The 20730-nt window shown below is 36.7% G+C and overlaps 2 protein-coding genes across 4 annotated transcripts; one reads left to right on the forward strand and one right to left on the reverse strand.

Annotated features, from left to right (window-relative positions):
* Positions 1 to 1988: 1988 nt before the first annotated feature.
* Positions 1989 to 13675, reverse strand: LOC145894967 (SH3 domain-containing kinase-binding protein 1-like). 3 transcript variants are annotated; one of them, XM_082983694.1, is made up of 18 exons: positions 13528 to 13675; positions 13116 to 13267; positions 12838 to 12870; positions 12713 to 12740; positions 11653 to 11753; positions 10974 to 11138; positions 10142 to 10255; positions 9606 to 9832; positions 8696 to 8762; positions 8005 to 8107; positions 7792 to 7865; positions 7235 to 7289; positions 6783 to 6895; positions 5837 to 6358; positions 5088 to 5192; positions 4718 to 4896; positions 4176 to 4239; positions 1989 to 3839 (listed from the first exon to the last, which is right to left on the reverse strand). In XM_082983694.1, exons 1-18 carry the CDS (start codon positions 13538 to 13540, stop codon positions 3813 to 3815), a joined length of 2142 nt encoding a protein of 713 aa, XP_082839820.1. In that variant the 5' UTR covers positions 13541 to 13675; the 3' UTR covers positions 1989 to 3812. The 3 variants fall into 3 exon arrangements, with proteins under 3 accessions (XP_082839820.1, XP_082839821.1, XP_082839822.1); XM_082983695.1 differs by lacking the exon at positions 12838 to 12870; XM_082983696.1 differs by lacking the exon at positions 5837 to 6358.
* Positions 13676 to 14428: 753 nt separating this feature from the next.
* On the forward strand, positions 14429 to 16256 carry LOC145894654 (TIP41-like protein). Its single transcript, XM_082983286.1, has 6 exons — positions 14429 to 14726; positions 14790 to 14969; positions 15030 to 15129; positions 15238 to 15369; positions 15424 to 15582; positions 15764 to 16256. Exons 1-6 carry the CDS (start codon positions 14614 to 14616, stop codon positions 15974 to 15976), a joined length of 897 nt encoding a protein of 298 aa, XP_082839412.1. The 5' UTR covers positions 14429 to 14613; the 3' UTR covers positions 15977 to 16256.
* The last annotated feature ends 4474 nt before the right edge of the window (positions 16257 to 20730 follow it).

Consider the following 20730-nt stretch of genomic DNA (forward strand, 5'->3'; position numbering starts at 1 on the left):
CAGCTTGTTACTGTGGCACAGGGCTAGCTGGTGGACTAATAGGCACACAATTTGGCTATAGTGCGTTCCACATGGTTCGTCTGTGTTGATTGGTACCTAGTTTGGTACAAAACGGATCGACGACGGACCTAATGGTACCACAAGGTAGAAATCTGTGTGCCTGCTAGTCTACCAGCTAGCACAGTGCCACAGTAACCAGCTGCACTGATGAGACCTTACAGGTTAAAACAGTGTGTACACCTGTCTGCAGCTCTCATTTAATTTAATAAGCTCTACTGTATACGTTAACAACTTCAGTCATTTATTGGTTTAGTCAACGCGCTTTCCAAGCACCAGATTGGAAAGTTTGCAGTTTGTGCAAGAACATAACTCATATAAGCCTAAGGTATAAGTTTTTTCTGCTTGGGATAATCTTTTTTTCTATCCAGTCCATACAAACCAACTTCTTGACATAAAAATTTCAAAAGTCGATCGAAATCATGAACTTATGGAAGTGGGTTTTCAAGACAATACTTGATGTTTTGCCGCAACACAGCTGAAATTAAATAAACCAAATCTTAAGGACACATTTTATCTGTTATCTTTAACCTTGATAAAGTGATTTCACGATAGACATTAAAAGCAATAAACCTTTAATGTGGCCTAAATATTTTTCTTGCAGCATTGCATGAAGCAACAACACACACAGCAAATGTTTGAAGCTTTTGATTGACAGCTCAACGCGTTGTCACCAACAACAAAATTCCCCAACTAGAGAATAATTTGATTTCTATAAAAAAATAATACTTTTGATCAACAAAAATAAAAATATTCGGAAATTTTTCAAAACATATAATTGCCCAAATATTTTTCACAACTTTTTATACGTAATCTGTTTACAGTATTATGCATTTATCTGCTATCAAATAAAATTGTTTTTTCTTGCAGCAAAAGCTGTGTAAAACCTTACATGCAAGTGAGTCCTGGGAGAACCATCACGTCCAGAGGAAGTGAAGACAATATCAATCGTGACCTCATGTTTGCGCAGTTTGATTAGAAAAAAAACATACAAATGATGGTCTCGTTACATTTTACTCGCTTAGGCATGCAAGTGCAGAAAATGTGTTTCAAATGTACTGAATATGCATTTGCAAACCGTTGGAATATCATTGACCAAGTGTGTGGTAGTACGATATGAGGACTTAAAACATTAAACCTATTGAATAGATTAGATAAGCCAAGATAAAATTGGCTGTGGCACAACCGTTTCCTATCAAACAACTATTACATCATGAATACGACTTGCATTAAAATCACCTTCACAAGTCAGGCGCCCTTGTGAAGGTGATTTGAATGCAAGTCGCAACAACAAACCTTTCGTTTCGTAACTTTTACTTTAATTTCGTTCCATGTTTTTAATCGCAGCCAATTAGTTACTCCAAATATATATACTACCCGCTTTTATCATGGATATTCCTGAGTTACTTCTGCCACAAATTCATAATGGACAATCATGTTCACTTAAACCCAATGTCGAGTCATAGACCAACACCAGCGGTTCAGTGGACCAAACATTTTTGACTGTTCGTGACACAGTTTGGGTGTCGCGAGCTCTTCTGGCCAACTTCCCCTCCTTCTTAAAGATATTGTGAAATTAAAGATTCACAAAATCATTGCCAACTCCACAATTCCCCGAATATAAGTATGACGCCGAGTGACAAAACAGGGCTACATATATTCGCCTTGGAATCACTAGCACAATTTAACAATCACTTGGGTTTTTCTCGGCAAAAAATATCTTTTCTCTTGCTATAGCGGTATTTTAAAAACTACACTTTATATAACAACGTATTTCGTAATAGAGGGGACTCTTCTGTCATCATCGTGTTTGTTACGGTTATAAACTACAATGCCAGTCGTCGGGTATAACTAATTCCATACCATTTGAATCTCAGTTTCCCAGATTTCAACTTCACTAATCTTTCTGACCAATTCAACAACACAACAAGTCAATATGAAAGCTTTTGTATCGGTAATACCAAGAATAATAACGTCACGTAACCACACGTAAGCCTCAACACAAAACAATAACGAATTGAAAATATACAAAGGCTTTGTTCGGATTAATGTCGGGCGATCAATCACATCTGATTATGACGTCACACAGAAAGTGTCGAAATTTTTGAAACTTGCCATATTTTTTCGACAGTGGAAATGTTGCGGATGGAAATGTGGGGAATACGGGCGTGCCGAGCTGGTGGGGTAAAATTATTTATCGGAAAATAAAAAGGTTCATACTTAGGAGGCGTAAAAGTACAAACTGCTGCATGTAACGATGTGAAAATACGCAAAAACCACCAGGGTTAGAAGATCGGATGAGGTTAACACTATATCTACGGTTACATCTATCACTAAGCAGCAACATCCAACCAATCCGCGAAAATTACGTCACGGTAAATATCGCATAGCGTCATTGCAACGTCATGGCTGAACAACATGGCCGTGACGTCATGATTAAAAAATCTTCCTGCAGTCCAGAGTCACAATTTTAGGGATATGTGCAAAAAACACGATTCGCTCGATGGCTCACGTCATCAACAGTGACGTCAGGATGCACTTGAGAAAGACCTTATGTGGCGGCGTATGGTGGGGTAATTTTGGTTGCTACGCAACGGCACAATGTCAGAGGTGGCAAAGATTGTCGGATGCCATGAATGCAACAAGCGTGTGTGATTTCTATGTACAAGGAAAACATCTTTTCGGCGAATCAGTGTGAAAACTGGGGAGAAATAATAAGCGACGAACCGATGTTGGTTCAGGAAGGCGTACTATGAGATTGCGGTGAGATGAAAGTCCGCATGACACGAACTTTATGCCGTGTTTGGCACAAAACACTAGCGACTAAGCATTGAGTGTTGACAAACCTTCAGATTTACTACGTGGAAACAGCAGACCGTGTCATGCAAACGATGGAATTAGTGAATGAATCACGTCATAGAGATGTTAAGTGCATTTAATATCTTCTCACAAATTACCGGGCGATTATCGCTAAAAACACACAACTTGGTGGCGCTATACACGACGTCGCTACTATGATTTCTATTTTTGCATAGCGACGTATGATGAAGTCGCCCATGCGTAAACGTCACGTACCACCGCCTGTGACGACACAGAGGTAAATGACGTCATGACGTGCGTTAAATTGACACAATATTTTAGTTGTTGTAGTCGGTTTGATGGTGTTGAATATTACGTAATCATGGACGTGCAGGCAACAGTTCAAAAATTACAATTTGCTTTTTGATGCGCGCCAGTGATACATTGGCCCAGATAGAATTGTTTACATGTTAAGTAGTGATAAAAGTCCTTGCTATTTGGTTCATTAGTGAATTTGCATAGATCGAAATGGTCACAAGTCAGTGGTTGTGGTTTACACAAGAGTGGAATGGGTTCAATTCTCAACACGTTCAGTGGGGTTAAAAGATTAAAATCAGTAGTTTTCAAATTCACACAAGCCATCACCAAACCGTATTAATGGCTGGATCTCCGAGTTTAGGCTTCGTTGCTATTTCGGTTAAAACAATGGCAAGCTTTTTTACTGGAAATATAAAAGTGTTGACGCTGGCACACATTTTGGTTATATAATATGTGGATCGGGTTGGGAATGGTTGAACCAGCACGCTGCTAATTCCTAAATCTTTGTGAATAATGTTTTTTACACTCAAAGGGGGATAAAATATAAAAGCAAAAAGTATAAACTTGTTTTTCCACTCGAGCAGTTGGGGAGGATGCAGCATGAAAAGTCTTTTCCTGATCCGACAGAAGTTCCAATTTCAACCAGAAAGCCTTTTAACTTCAGCCTGGCATGAAATATTTGTACATGACAGTGAATATTTCCATTTACGGAAAGTTTATGTTAACATGAGAGTTTTACAGGAAAGTTTATAAGTTTTGTCTAAGGTTTTTGCTGCATGAATTTGCCAGAACTGTTTTTTCAACCTACTTTGTAATCTTAACATAACATTGTGGACCGTGTTTAAAGATAAATAACCAAAAAATACTTCTTTTTTTTTAATCCAGTCAAGACCTGATTTTATAGAAAAACAATGAACAAATTTCCATTCAACCCCAAAACTTGAATAATTTGGTCTGAACATCTGTGGGAAATACTGCAGTTCCAAAGAGTAAAATTTTACCTGCAAAATCATCCTCTGGCTTCTTTCGTCTTCCAAGTCAGCATTGAGCTTTGCAAACTCCCTCCTATAAACAAAACAGAGAAATTTATACCGGGTCAACAGCAGGATGGTGAAAGTACCCAAGCAAACATTTCTCTTAATGCAGGTTATTTTTTTACTGTTACACACAGAAGTGGCAAAATGACCAACATCATACATAATATTTCTGAACCTAATCTTCAATTATCTCAAAAAAATAGTTGGTGGCTGCCACGGCAACTGTGCTTGTTGTAATGGTTTTATTCAATAAAGATTTTCGGTTTCAAATGGTTAGAAGTCTACAAAAACCAATAAATATGTCCTATTTCTTGGAACTCATAAGCATTCCTATGCGGAACCCCATTGTTGCGCCTCTGTTATGTACGTTACACCCATACAAGGAAATGGGAGTTGTATCGACACTGGGACGTGCAGACCTTGTTGTACGTGCAGAAAGTTGACAGTGGAAGAGATTGTAAAATATTATATCATTACACAGGCCCATGTTGATTAATACACCACACCTGTACTCTGCTTGCATCGCGTTCATCGCGTCCTTCAACAATCTCATTTCTTCCTTCATTTCTTCCATGTTTACAACTGATGGTTTTGCACCAGGCAACATCGGTTTAGCCTTCGGTGGTGGAGGTTTGGGTTTACTAGCAGCTGACGGCATCGGTTTCTTATCTAGTTGCTTGGGAGGCTGAAGGAAAAACAAAGGCTTAGAATGTACAGTGACATAAAAGCGTCTGGAACCATTTAAACAATACCTATTATGAAAATATAACAAATAATAAATCTCCCCTGGGTTTCTAACAGAAAAATCGAAATTCAGAATTTACACGATTAACATACAACAGAAGAACAAATATATTTAAATTCACTCCCCAGTACCTGCATGGCAACTTGTTTAACTGGAGGTTTCATTGCTTCTTTGCCAGTTTTGGTCCCGATCCTTCCTTCCAACTCAGCTTTTATATCAGATTGCTCTGAGTTGGCCTAAATTCAAATATACAACTTTAAATATATGTAGAGGGTTTGTATGTTGGTTGGATACGTTGCTCATGCGATGTTATGTTGTGGGGTTGAATGAATTTGTGTTAATTTAATTGAATTTAGAAAAAAATAATTTATGGGTGAAAAGGTTTAGGTGAAAAGATCAAGTTTTGTTTTAGTTTGTCATGAAAATGTTACAAACAGCTCCAATCACAAGTGACAATATTGTCAAATCTTAGTTCAGAAAATCAGAAATAAAAATTAAAGAAAATAAAAGGCTTAACATCATGCTGCAAACATTCCAACAAATATAAAACAAAAAGCATAAAAAGTTAGAACAGGTTAATTGCACTGAAAAATCGCAGACATTTGCCTAAAACAGAAAAAGATATTTTCAAGTTAAACTTAAATCAAATTTCCACAAAGATGTTTTATAATTGCAGCTTGCTGTAAAGCATACGGAAATATAAAAAACAGTGAAATTCATTTTCAGAATATTTATTTCAGAAGGTAAAATTTCCATAAGAAATTTTCAAACTTGAACAAACTACTTTTTTGGAAAGAGAAAAACAATGTTAGGAAGGTAAGATGTGATCATTACAATGTTAAATTGCTGAAAAAAACAATCATTTCATAATGTTAAATACCTTGTTACTTTCAACCTCTTTCTCCTGGGTCTTCATAGGAAGAAGTTTATCTGTGGATGGAGTTTTTTCTGGTGAAGGTGGACGAACTGGGGGGGTGTGGTTGGTAGTGGGAGATGTGACAGGTTTGGTTGGACCCGGTTTAGGTGACGTAGCTGGCATAGATGGCCGTCCTGGACCAATCTGGCCGCCAGACTTGGTTTTCTTTAACTGAGACAACCAGGCTGGGCCCGTTGTGGTCGCCGGTTCCGACGGAGTCTCTTCTTCTTTGCTGGGAGATACTGACATGGGACCCACAGGTTTTTTCTGGGATGAGCGGTTCCGTAGGTTTTTTAGCCACGAGGGGGCGTCACCACCTGCTTCCGTCCCCCCGGATGCCGGCATGACCTGGATTCCTCGCTTTGTGTCACGTTTTGGTGTGGTTTGGGGCTCTGCTGGTTTTTCATTGACTTCCATTGGTTCAGTTTCAGGTTCTGGTTCCGGCTCAGGTTCCTGCTTCATTACCTCCTCCTCTGCCTCTCGAGCCTGGACGTTTATTATGGTTCATGGGAAAAAGTTACGCAACAAAAAGATCTTTTGTAAAACCACGTCAAGTTTTATTTAACTGTCATTTGTGGGTCTTTGCTAACATTCAAAAGTCTCCCTGAAATTCTCTTATAATGGAATAATAATTATGTCCAATTCAAACAGGACAATTGATGTTTATTACGTAATAAACATCAATCATTGTTTTGCTAAAATAATCTCAGCTTAGTTGGATTGGGAGCTTAAACATATATAATTTTCCAATCCTTGTATGACAAAATGATAGAATATATAATGACACGCACAAGTCACACTAAACCAGCATGCAGACAATGAACAACAACATGACATAAAATTGAACTTAATAAAAGCGAATGTGGAACGTAAGATACTTTCATGCACCGACAACAACACCATGACATACCCGTTCTCTGCGACCCGCTGTGTCTGGTTTTCGCCGGTTTTTGGGGCCACCAGGACGTTTGTAGTGGGTTAACTTCTGGTCGTCTTTGGTCGAACTTACAACTGCTGCCACATCTGAAAAACAAACGGCTTTAATGAATTCATTTAAGACTAAAAATTTCCACTCTGGCCGATCACAAGTCACATTTTTGTGGAAATATCAAAAGCCATGGTTGGAAACAATCAAATTTGCTGCACTGTATTACAGGTAAATTGTTTTCAGTCACGATGTCATTGTTAACACCATGTTTATGCCAATATAAAGTTGAATTAGTGAAAGTCATCAGAAAATTTTATTCCAATTCTGCCACAAACTGGACATTCCACACAATACAATAATACACCAAACCCCTCTACCATATGTGAGAGTGAATGTAAACTGTTTATAGAATGAAAATTTCTAGCTGTTTTTACCATTTGTTTCATCACTCTGGGATTCATGAGCTGGTTTACTGCTAGCTGGGGGAGCCTAAACACATGTTAAAGTTAAACTTGTTGTCGATACCGTGCTAAAATGCTAAAATAAGCTAAGTACTGCATATAATTGTTTGTTTATTATCACTTAACCTAAACCATATGTTGGAAAGTGAACATTCTTTCACATCATCAATGGTATGAACAGAAATTTCAAAAACACACAATATATTAAATTGTTTGTAACCTAACGTTAAACTGAAGTGAACACATTGGATAAATGTTTTTTTCTATGGATGCACAGACACAAAAAGATATAGGTTTTCATAGGTAAGCATGCTTGTGTGGGAGTCAGTCATTAAAATAAACATATTCCACCCACAAAGTACGTGTTAATCATGTGCTATATCTGGTTGGAGAAGTTTTATAAGTATGGAACCACTTATGGCAACCTCACTTAACTTTTATGCCAGTTTTCGCATATATTTGCAGCCAAAATCAAAAACTAGTCTTCAAAATTATTTTTACATTTTCTACATATGAGGTGTTACACATACCAGTGGAGCCGGTCTCTTCAAGGAGTTTGTAAGTTGTCTAACTTTCGATTTTGTTGCAACTGGAACTTTATCTTCTGTCGACGTAAAAAATTAAAGTTCATCGTGTTACTCATTGGCGTTTTATGTTTTTTTTTTTAACACTTCAAAACATTTTGAGTCAGACTATTGATAATGTATTTGGTTTTACAACGTGGAAGAAAGTTTAAAAATTACCAGGTGGAAGCAGTGCTGACCCCCTCTTGTTTTCTGTTTTTGATTTTGGAGTTTTCGAATCAGCTGGCTTGCTTTCTTTGACAGTTTCCTTTGGAGAAGATTTCTGTCAAGGAAATTGTATTTCCTTGTATTACTTTCTGTTGGTGAAAATCATTCCAACATTCGTGATAGATATTTACTAAGCAAGAATTGTTATAACTGCAAACTATAGACTGAGGGTTAACAATGTAACAAAGATTGCTAACAAATTTTTCTAAAATCTGATCTGCTGAAATGGGACTGAACCCATGGATTGTTAACAGAAACACTTCTGTTTAGTGCAGTGGTAACATTGAAAACCTGTCGTGCTCACTATAATGGAGCCACTCACAAAATACAAATGAGTGCACTTCAAGTCTCATGACCACTTAAAACTTTTTACTTGGTTAAAGCCCTACTTTATTATGTGACTACACAAGTAAGCAAGGTAGACATCTATATTGAAGAAATTACTTAAACGTCTGCTTGTTACCTTGATTTAATTTAGCTACTGTCGAGTATGGACTGCAATGTGTTACCATGCTTTGACACAATTCACTTGTGAGCCAAAGTGACGGGAAGTTACAACAACATTAAATCGTAAAAATGTAAAAGGCCCCGTTATGACATCACAATGCAAACAGGTTTAATACCAAGTGAGTAAATATAATACCTCGGACTCTTCCTCAGCAACAGGTAACGGACTGACGAAATTATCAGGAAACACCCCCCGCCTTCTCCTTAAACAACATCAAATGTGTTCAAATGTGGTAATATATAACATGTTGTGAGTACATCAAGCTTAAGCTAATAAAGAGATGAATTTATGAAACTGATGATGGCTTCTCTTGGGGAGTAAATTTTGTAGGTAAGAAATTTGCTTTTAAATTTGAGAAAAAAGTTGGAAACCCATGGTATAATAGGTCTTTACATAAGGTTTAACAAATTTGTCATTACATTACTAAATGGTTGAAAGTAAAAAGAATAACAGCAAGGCTTCCGGGCAAGTCGAATTTTTTACACGTATAGAAGTATAGCATGGTTTAAGAGCCCCCAAACCAAAAGCAAAGAAATAGACCGCATGATATCCAACGCTTGACGTATATACTACACATGCGTCAATTTGACTCAATGAGTGTTTTCCTGTCTTGCTCCAAACACGTTTGTGATGACGAGCAAGCATGTTTGCGAACAAAGTTTCAGCCAACTGTCGGCATATTTTTGAGAAATGGATGAGACAATCCATACCACCCCATACACGGGGTATGAAATCATTGAAATTATTTGAAAATCTTTAAGGTCATTTACAGTGTTGATTGACATTACCAAGCATGTAGAATAAATTTACAAACTGGCAGCCACTTTAAGCGAGTCTTGGCAGAATACATAGACTTATTATCAGTAACAAACTAAAACAGGTTATTGGTTTGGCAATGCATTGAAGTCAGGGCACAAAAGTTTACCTAATTTTTAATGCAACATTGCTGGTATTAATGCTTTTGTTTCTTCTTAACTACAGATGGCCATGAAGCACAGGAATGTAATGTGGAATAGAGATACAACTTAATAGTGGATAAACTTACTTTCCATTTTCATCGACGATCTCACCAAGCCACCATCCAGCGTCCTGACTAGTTTTATCCAAAATTATCACAATATCATCTTTAACCAGAGTAAGCTCGTCCTCATGATCTGCTTCGTAATCAAAGGAAACTCGACATTTCTCCACTGGCTTTGATTTCTTGACACTTTGTATCGGAGGGTCAACTGGTTTTACTGGAGTGACAGGCGATGTTTTTTCCACAGTTTCCTGGAACATTATGTAAATGGAAACAGAACTACAAAGACATGGAGTTCACTCTTGATAACAGAATTAAATTACTTGAGTAACATAAATGACATTCAACAGCATGGGACAAATATTGTGCGACTCTAGCATTTTACACTAATGACCTGTTTTCCTAATTCCATGCCTATATATTATTTATCAATTAGTTTATTGTAAAACATGTGTAGTGGACAGTTGTTCAAATAGACAAACATTGGCTGTGCTTAAGACTCCATACTTAATTCAAGTGAGTAAATACTGATTTTAAAGTAAAATGACTTTAATCCATACCTTGGCAGCTTTCTCGTGATTCATCTTTTTTTCAGCGTCCGCTTCCCCGTATGAAGATTGTCGTAGTTTGATTGGACCCTCCCCAAAAATGTTCCCAAAACCAATTCCTTTCACCTGTTACAGAGTTAATTCGTCATACACTAAATCCCAACCTGGCAGAATCCATTCCACATAGTATAAGTCACAAGTTCCTATTATCCATAGCAGTGGACAAATAGGGATCCACAAATCTCAAAATCATTTAAATCGAGTTATTTCCATCACGAGCACAGCAGGTAGAAAAAGGTTTTCAATGAAACTCATTTAAATACGAATACATAGAGCGGAGATTAACATATTTTCTTGATCATGAATGGGAATATTGAAATTACCAGCTTCCAACAGCCGATAGCAAGTATTGAGTTTACGCAACCAGACCATCACACTGTTTCAGTAAACTGTTTAAAAGGCGGAAAAATATTTTTCTTACGACCCACATTCAATACCTAGAGACAAGCCATGTGATTTATCTCTTATATGTGACTGTTACAACTCCATGCTAACACACAAATGATGTCATGTTGTCACAAATATTGCACCACAGAAAGTTAAATGGTAATGTTTGTTAATATCAACAGTGTTGACATCACTTGTTTGTCCAACTAAAAACATCTAGTATTTGCCGATCTGGCCCACACACAATCAACCAATCATGTTTAATCTTACCACCAAATACACTTTTTACAGAGATTGCTAATCACCAAATATACAAAAAACCAACTGTTTCCTGGACTACTAATTTCATATTACAAGGGCTCATTTCACTCAACAATTATACATGCATTGGTTTTACCTTTTTTGATGGAACCTGTGTTGGTTCCTCTGGTTTAACGTCCTCTTGTGGTTGAGGTTCCGGGGTTGCCATGGCAGCAGCGGGCTCCACATGAACCACAGCAAAGTTAGTTGGGAAAACTCCTTCCTTTCCTTTACATTGGCCTCGGGCCCAGCCTTCCTCTTCCTGTATAGGAAAAGTTGATATTCGAAAACAAAACTAATTTGTACAACCCGAGTCAAAAGCCCATACAAAAAAATCTTGTTTGCAAATGCATACAAAAAAACACGACATTAAGATAATAAGGCATAGAAACATAAAGTATTTGAACATACAGATGTATGGGTATTTCCAAAAATCACCCACTTAAAACTAGTAGTTTTTGTGATAATCTCACATGTTTCTCACAACAATCACCAACACAAACAGAATTTTAAAATCAATTACTTCGATCTACTTCTGCACTATACATATACCTGTACTGTAACCATACAATAGTAAAACAGGATGCTCATATTAAAAAAAAATGTGTCATATGATGCAAATGTACACAATGATCACGAACTTCAATAATAGCTGAACAACTTCTGCATATAATTTACAGGTAGATGTTCACAGTGAAACTTGCTAATTATGTTAATCATTTACAAGCAAGCATATTTACAAAGTCTTTAACACCAATAATCGTTGACAAACTTACATCACACAAAACATCAACGATATCACCAACTTCCAGACTTAATTCATCATCATTGGTCGGTTCATATGTAAACGTTACTTTCATTCTCCGAAGCACTTCAGCTAATATGAAAATACAAAATTTTTATTTTAGGGCATGCAGTTTCAAATTATCGTGGCAGTTTCAAAATACGATGACAATATGTTCAATTTTATTTAAGTTAATGATTTACAGCTGAGTGCTAATTACACAGGTTCAAGTGCCAACAGTTTAAACAAACAAAGTAATGCATTGTCGCTATTAAGATTTGGTTTTAGTAAAAACTCTATTACAGCACACAGCAGTAGACACAAAGATCATTTTGAAAGCACTTATTTAAAGATTACATTAACAACCTTCTAACTAGCCGCGCCAACTCTGAGTGCAAGGTAATGACATGACTCAGTACAACGTACGGAAGATCATTTTAAGAAAAACTTAAAAGTCAAATATTAAAATGGCTTACTTTGTTAAACCGTGTTAACACTAAATAATTTCAATGGACATAATACTGTAAGTGTGACAAACGTATTTTGAAAGAATTGAACTCGTGTGTTTTTTTCAGGTTCTAAACCGATGATGGTGAATCCTTGTAACCAAAGGTTAATAAGAAAGTGATTTTAACAAATAATATAGCAGCAAAAATATTGCCGTTATACAAAAAAGATAGGTAAAAATGGTTGACAATAAAATGAAAGTGATTTTTGAAAGACAGCGTCAATATACAAGTGGACATAGTGACAGAAAAGATTTCATACAAATATTAAACAGTGCTGATTCGAACTACTTACTGAGTTAAAAACATTGTACATTTTCTCTGCAGAACAATACTGCAGTTAAACACAGGTTTCTTACAATATAATTATCACTAATGTTTCCCTCAACTCAGATGTGCAAGCATTGTTTTACACTTTAATGAATACATGTTATTAATCAGTTCTATTAGAAACTTAGGAAATGTTTAAAAAACACCATGTTACAATAGAATGTATTAATGAAAAAGCGAACTGTTTAATCATACTTAAATATCCACAAGAATTACCTTTCTTTTTTGTCTTGACAGTTTCCATCTACAAAAAATATAGAATGTCACCCAAGAATTTACATAGATTTATAGAAATAGTGATTGGCGAAGAACGGCTACAACATCAAATTAAGTTAACTTACTGTGCGTGATGTTTGTGAAGGAAGTTTTTCCTTCTATGACAACATAATAAAAAACATTCTAAACAACAGTCAGAAACTTTTTTACAAATTTCACATGATCAAAATATCCTGGATCAAAATAGAAAAATAAAGCATTTTTTTGTCGATACAATGTATACCGTATGCAGAAAAAAGTTTACATTAATACAAAATGTATATATGTTATTGTCAGTGATTGAACATCACTTAAATTGCATCGCATTTGCTAAAAATCAGATGCAAAAATTTGGCAATGATACCTTGACAAAGTTGTCAGGAAACATTCCTTTTCTTCCCTTCAAAAAGCCTTCGCACCACCCATCTTCAACCTGCTTTATGTTTGTGATTACATCACCCACTGATAAGGACAGTTCATCAGGAGCTTCTGCCTTGTAGTCAAACTGTACAATGCCTGCAGAAAGATTTGGTGCAAATTAATTTTCTGCCGATGATTTTTAATAAAGAATCGTCATGTTTACATTTTCTCTAAAAGTATTTCAATACACTTTAACCCTCAAACCTATGTAAATGTACAGGGGCAAACAACTAAAAATAAAAGCTAAAGCAATATTTTGCAGGTGCAAAAAACAGCATTTTAAAGTTGAGTGTAACAAACCCAAAACATGAACATTACTGCTCAACGCAAACTGTGTCTCTAAAAACAAAGCACACCTTTGAGAGCCATAGCAAGTGGTGAGCTCCTGAAAATTCATTCAGCAGCAAAGCATCAGCTTTAAACCAGATCTGTCAGTTAACGTTACAGAACATTTACTTAAACAATGCAAAAATACCTCAATAAACAAGAAACAAAAACGAGCATCTCTTAGCATTTAAAGGACACCCTACTTACAATGTACCAGATAATTAATCCGGTTAAGCATTTCAGGGCATCATAGCGGTGAAGGTAAAACGTAATACCGTATTAAAAGTATTGTTTAATTAGAGAGGTGTGCCTTTCAACCAAAACCAGTTCATCTTCATTGGTTAAAAATCAATCAACCGTTAACTTCAAAGCAAAAACATTATTTTTTAATAAACTACATCCGCTTTTACATAAATGCGTCTAAAACAAGTTCCTGTTTGCAACAATATTTAAAAAAATATTTATTTTTGTTCAGATACAATTTTGGTTGCATAAACGAAATCAAAAGCGTCTAACACTTAAAACATTAAATATGTTGCAGAACAGATTCCAACTAGATAGTACTACACTTTTAAAGTGCTGCGTTAATTGAAACTAAAATTTTAAAATGGTTGCATGAGTTGTTAAAACGAAAAAAAAACGAAATCGATAGAAATGTTTGAGTTATCTTAATTACTCCGTAAATATTACTACCATCAGTGGAATATGTTATCACGCATACAATTCCAGGTAATTGCCACAAACAAAAATAAACATTTTCCTGCAGTGTTTACTAATACTCATCATCGTATATATCACCTGAAAAATGGTTTGATTAACTGATAATCAAAAAGCTACCATAGACTTTATTTAGCGCTGATCGTTGCAACACCCACTTTTACTGGCATCTGATGGGACGTAATGTGATTTGAACAATTTGTTTACCTTCGTGCACCGCTGCTTATCCATGAAAAAGCGTTTTTTGCTGCATCGATATAAGATAAGTGTAAATCAAGCAGTTTACAGATTATTTGAAACCTTATCACAGTCAAACGTCAAATGGCCCTTGTGTGGCGTGTCTAACTAAATGATTGAAGGAAAATAAGGTTGTGTGTGTAAAGGTTGTGAGTGTTACGATGGCTAATCGTGTGGCAACCCCGTTTGGTGAGAAAAAAGAACCGTTTAATTATGGACCATGGACATTTGTTTCAAGCAAGAGTCACATTCTAAATTCTGAAGAAATTGAAAGGTTGGTTGTGAATACAAATGCACCAAACACTTATATAAACGCTGTATTTCAATCTGTTTACAGGTTGTGCAAGGATTTGGATATTCCACAGCTACCAGAGATGACTTTTGGCCACAACAAGTTTTTGATCAAAAACTCTGCTGGTTTTTCATTTGATTTTAACACAGTTGATGCTTTGCGACTTGTTGATAATAAACATGATGTTATGAAAGTTGCTGGAGCCAAAGAATGGATTGAAAGCAGGTGTGGTGTGTCACATTTTTGCCTCATAAATATAAATCTTTAATTTGTATTTTTCCCCAGAAAAAACAGTGAAATATCAGCTGAAACTGTGAAACCATTTGATTGGACTTTTACTACGAAGTACACTGGAACAATACATGATGACCAGCACAAAGTACAGGTGATGCATTCAAAACTTACCTAGGTTATGAATTTAAAACCAGCCTTAATTTTTATATGGTTTAAGTTTGTGATTGGCATTTTTACTGGAGGTGAATTGTTATTTTAGGTTTCCGAAACCTCCGACAGGATTGACATTGAACGGTTAAAGACAAGAGAAAAGATACTTTTCTTCGAGGAAATGATGTTATTTGAAGATGAATTGGCAGATAACGGAAGTGCACAGTTAACAGTGAAAATTGTGTGTCCCTGTTCGTCACATTTAACCCTGTACTAAATTGAACATCCATTATAGCGAGTCATGCCATCATGCTTCTTCCTACTGCTGAGGTTTTTTCTGAGAGTAGATGGAGTTTTGTCGAGAATTCTGGACACTAGATGGTATCATGAGTTTGGCACAGATCACATCATCCGTGAGTGCACGGAGAAGGAAAAGAGCTTTGAAGAAATGAGGGTGGGTGATATTATATGAATGTCAATAAATGTGGATCACATTCTGGTTATGTTGTCTCGGAGTCTAAATGTACTTAATTCAGAGTATGTGTTTACCTCTGGTAAAAACTTTTGAAATTTTAGGTGTAAAATGCATTAAAAAGCACCATCCAATAACAACCCGAAATATTGTTTGATTCCAGGGTATTTCTCCAGCAATGCTCACAGATGTTAACTACATGGACAGGATCCTGAAACCCATCAAGCAAGTTGTTGAAAAGCTTGAATTTCCTGGTGAAAAACACTGGAAAAATGAAACAAACAATATGGGTTCATCTTGCACTCTGCCGACATCAAGTGGTGGCACCGATAACACAAACTTGTCTACCAGAGGGAGCTGTAGTACCGTTTCATGATTGCCCTTTTTTCCTTCTTGTTTTTCTGTTCCATTCTGTTTTGTGCTAACATGCTTATTGTTTGGTAGACGTTGCGTTGGAAGGGTCTGACCACTTTAGGCAGATTGCAAATGTGTCCTGGTTATTCATTGGTACGAACTTCGCTGTGATTATGAACAACATCAAGTTTTTTGCTGTAACAAGCGCTAAAGTCGCATCAGCGTCTTGTTTTTGGATGAAATAAATTGTTGATTTTGCAAGAAACCTGATCGTCCTATTTTGCCGCGCTACCGGAAATTATGTAGTTCTGTACTTGACGGCTTCAAGCGTAAATTAAAGTGTAGACATTTGCAATGCGGTAAACGTCTATAGAAATAGCTATGTTACAGTTCTGCAAGGGTGGGACATTTTCTGCTTCCAGATAATTGAATTTTAAGTCGTTACTTTGTTTGGCGCAATCGGCTTTCTTGTACACAAGGGAACATGACCAGGGCTGCAAATAGCTGTGCCAGCGAAAGTTTCTGTGCCCCCAGATGAGGAGTTAGTGTATGCCTTCATAACAGCTTATCACTTGCGCACAGCAATAGGACTTCATTTGCGAAAACAAATGCTTTTCACCGTTGCTCACTTTGTGTTTCAGTGTGGGTTCAACATAAATATATGTAAAAAATGGATCGTTCTTCTTTCGAACCAGTGGTTGCCTATGTTTTCGCCTTTTTCCGGTTTTGCAAAACATGGTTTGTCACCCTGTGTTGTTGTTGTTGTCAGCGATGCACGCAGACCTCATCCATTCCAGGTAGGTGGCCGGTCATATAAACTTCAAAGTCAAATCAACAAAATCAAACTTAATGACTTTTTTTCATTTGTTTTTGAAAACTCGGTTTAAAAACTTTGGCACAGAAAGCAATGGATTTTGGCTCGTTCAAATTAAAAAAAAACACGAAACATTTGAACTATGATTTTAGAGGTTGTGGATGTTGGCGAAAAAAAATTCTTGGAAAAGTTTTAGTTTAGTTAAGCGTGCCATGAAAGATTGGCAGAATCAAAACAATCGTATTTTATGTACTTCAGGAAAGCAGGACGATGTGGATGAGAGCAGCAATAACACATCAGCGGACCACGGCGACGAAGGCGACAAATCAACCACCACAGGTTGCCCGACTGATTCTTTATGTAAAGATGTACACGAAAATTATGGAAGCGGTAATTATAATGTTAAAAAATTAGCGGAAATTTTCGTTTGTTTTAAATAAACCGTTATATTACCTGCACCATGTCTTGCGAAGTACGTTTTTGATGTGTATTTTTTTTTAAAAAGCATTGGACAGAGACGAAATCTACAATAGAAAATTAAAAGAAATCAACGGAAAAATTCAGGACTCGAAAAACAAAATTCCCGCTGACGGTAAAGTTGATTCGTAGTGAAAATTATTCTGTAACGTACTTTTACTTTAGTAAAACTTCTTTCTTATGTAGACACGTTTTACATAAAACAAGTTGGACCTATGATACACAGAGATGGAACAGTCACTGGGAGCTGGTCGAATAGTGCCCTTGTTCCGGATGAGCGGGTGGAAGAATATCGGGCACGTCTTCCGTCAAACTTTAGAGTAATCGGAAAAAATCAAGTTGGGGACAGTCTCACCGAATAAACACTGCTTTGCAATGTGAAATTTTTATTGCTGGTAGAAAAGCCAGTTTGGGACGATAATGAACTTATCTTCACGTTGACTTCCGTCCTGGAAATTTTTTAAACTTTGCATATTATTTCCGTCGCCCGAGTAGCCAGAAGTCTTACATTTACACCTATTATGCGCCATGACGATGTTGCTTGCTGTTAATTCTACAAATTCACACTCTTAATTCAGCATAAAACAAATGCAGAGCCGACCGATGCTTTTGGAACTTACACCGAAAATCTACAACATGGTCATTGTGTTGTCGGATGCTTTCTTCTCTAAAAAAATTCATGTTGTCGTTTGCTTCGTTCGTAAACCATCGTGTTGCCAGGTTATGTTTCACTACTACCTATTTTCACTCTGTTTCGTTTCAGTAGACAGAGTAGGCAGACTTGTGAATAAAATGAACAACATTGTCGAACAAAGCATCAGAGATCTGCAGAAAGAAACCATTCGGATCAAAGAACGATGTCACCAATTTCAACTAAAGATAAATGAAAAAAGGGCCGGTTTGTAACAAAACGGTTCATCTTTTGTCGTCTCTGGTTTTGAGGGATGTTTTTGTTTCAAATCTGGCTAAACTGGATGAGAGCGGACCGGAGTACTTTGAGGATGGATCGGAAAAAGGACAATGGTCACAGGTGATCTTAGCGCCATCATCCTTGTTAAAAGAAGAGGCAGCAAGCATTAAAAGCTAAACTTTGATTTCTACCCACGGAACAACTTTTATAAAATTGCCCAAACGAAAGATTTTCTTTTCTGTTCAAAGTTGCCGTTTTTTTTATAAACACCCTTGTTCTGTTTTTGTTTTTAAAATTTTGACATTTCACTCCAATATTTATTTATTCCAAGGATTCTCTGACAAAATCAGAACTTTACTTTCCTCACAGATTTTAAAAAACCATTCTTACTTTGATACATTTGGAAGAAATAGCAACAAATTGTTTACACGCTGTCCTGAAAATTGACATGAGATATGTCGCATTTGTTGTAGATATGTCGCATTTGTTGTAGATATGTCGCATTTGTTGTAGATATGTCGCATTTGTTGTAGATATGTCGCTTTTGTTGTAGATATGTCGCATTTGTTGTAGATATGTCGCATTTGTTGTAGATATGTCGCATTTTGTTGTAGATATGTCGCATTTGTTGTAGATATGTCGCATTTGTTGTAGATATGTCGCTTTTGTTGTAGATATGTCGCATTTGTTGCAGATATGTCGCATTTGTTGCAGATATGTCGCATTTGTTGTAGATATGTCGCATTTGTTGCAGATATGTCCCTTTTGTTGTAGATATGTCGCATTTGTTGTAGATATGTCGCTTTTGTTGTAGATATGTCCCTTTTGTTGTAGATATGTCGCTTTTGTTGTAGATATGTCCCTTTTGTTGTAGATATGTCGCATTTGTTGCAGATATGTCGCATTTGTTGCAGATATGTCGCATTTGTTGTGGATATGTCGCATTTGTTGTGGATATGTCGCATTTGTTGTAGATATGTCGCATTTGTTGTAGATATGTCGCATTTGTTATATATATGTCGCATTTGTTGCAGATATGTCGCTTCTTGCAATTTGATATCTCGCTAGTCAGCCAACCGTTTTCTTTTCATTTCAGATTTTATTTTTACGTGGCAATATTAGGCTCAAAGATGGGCGGCATTAATGAGAGTAAACTAAAGCAGGAAACACTTGAACAAGAGAGACGAACGCAGGAGCGATATGACAAAACCTTGCAGGATCGTGATGACGCGATTGCAGAGGAGAGGAAATTGGAGCTGGAGCTTCAGGAGCTGACCTTGAAAATGGGTAAACTCGAATGTCGTAGTCAACATATGGTTCAGGTCATGTCAATTGTCCTTTTTAAAAGTCCGTCTACGCTTCCGAAACATTTCGTTTTAATTTTAAACAACACCAAAATACCCTAATTGCGCAATAATATATTCATCGCGCGTCTTCGCTGCAAATAAAGAAACTAATATTAAAAAACGGATCAGTGGTTTGTGAAACATTCTTTTTGAGAAAGAAATATAATTTTATTCTAGTGGTTTTGCTCTTTGGCGCTGCAACGAACTTATAATTACCAGGCTACTCATCACATGAAGGCGGTCGTGCATTGTGTTCTTTGCATATGTGTGCAAGCGGGTCATGTTTCCCATTTGAGCTGATAAATTCTGGTTCATATTGCAGAGTGGATTGATTCCTTTGTTCTGGGTTGCCTGCGTTGCTGTTTAACGTTTGGTCATTCTAATAACGATTCTATTTCTATTGAGTGTAAGGGCATAGGATCATAAAAGGTAAATTAAGGAAATCTACGCGTAACCTATTGCGGCATACGTTACAGCGCCGCAGTTTCAGTTTAGTAAATTTAATTCTGGAACCTTCGTTTTTTGTGGCTCCCTATAGGTTTTCTGCACCGCTCAACATTGACTTAAACCTGTTGCGTTAATTTTGCCCCGTCCACTTTGGCTAACGGCCGAATTCCAGAAAACGCACGGTTGTTGTGATTCTGAGCACTAGTTGCATTCCACGACAGATAAATCCAATATACACGGGCCTGGATTGCGTTTCGGAAACCGTCAAGAAAAACTAATTGTTAATTTTTAAGTGTTGCATTATCGTGCAAATCACTCCAACAACGAAAATTATTAGCCGACTTGTTTGTAGATGCGGTGGAAGTGAAAATAAAAACGCCAAGAGTGACAGAGAAAGGGAAGCTGGTTGGAAAACTCAGTATGAGCTACAAAGGACCAACAGCGGGTGCAAACGTAGCCAAAATAATATGGAATTTTGCGAAAGAATCGACGTTGGGTAAATACGTCCTTACGGCTCTTTTGGAAGTCTGTAAGCTCATTTTTGCGAAAATGAAACTTGTTCCTGGAACAGCTTAAAAATTGCATCTAAACTCCATATGTCTCTCGCTTAATCAGGACTGTATTGGCTTCTGCAGGGTAAAAGCAAATGTGCACAAATACATGCACGTGCAATACACAACAAAAACCTGTAGTCACAATCAGCAATGTGACAAAAGAAAACTTTAGCAAACAATCAAAATGCACCTGTACTTACTTGGTTGCATAAAATGTTCATATTGTCG

Source organism: Ascidia mentula, chromosome 3, assembly GCF_947561715.1.
Source record: "Ascidia mentula chromosome 3, kaAscMent1.1, whole genome shotgun sequence".
NCBI classification, from domain to species: Eukaryota; Metazoa; Chordata; class Ascidiacea; order Phlebobranchia; family Ascidiidae; genus Ascidia; species Ascidia mentula.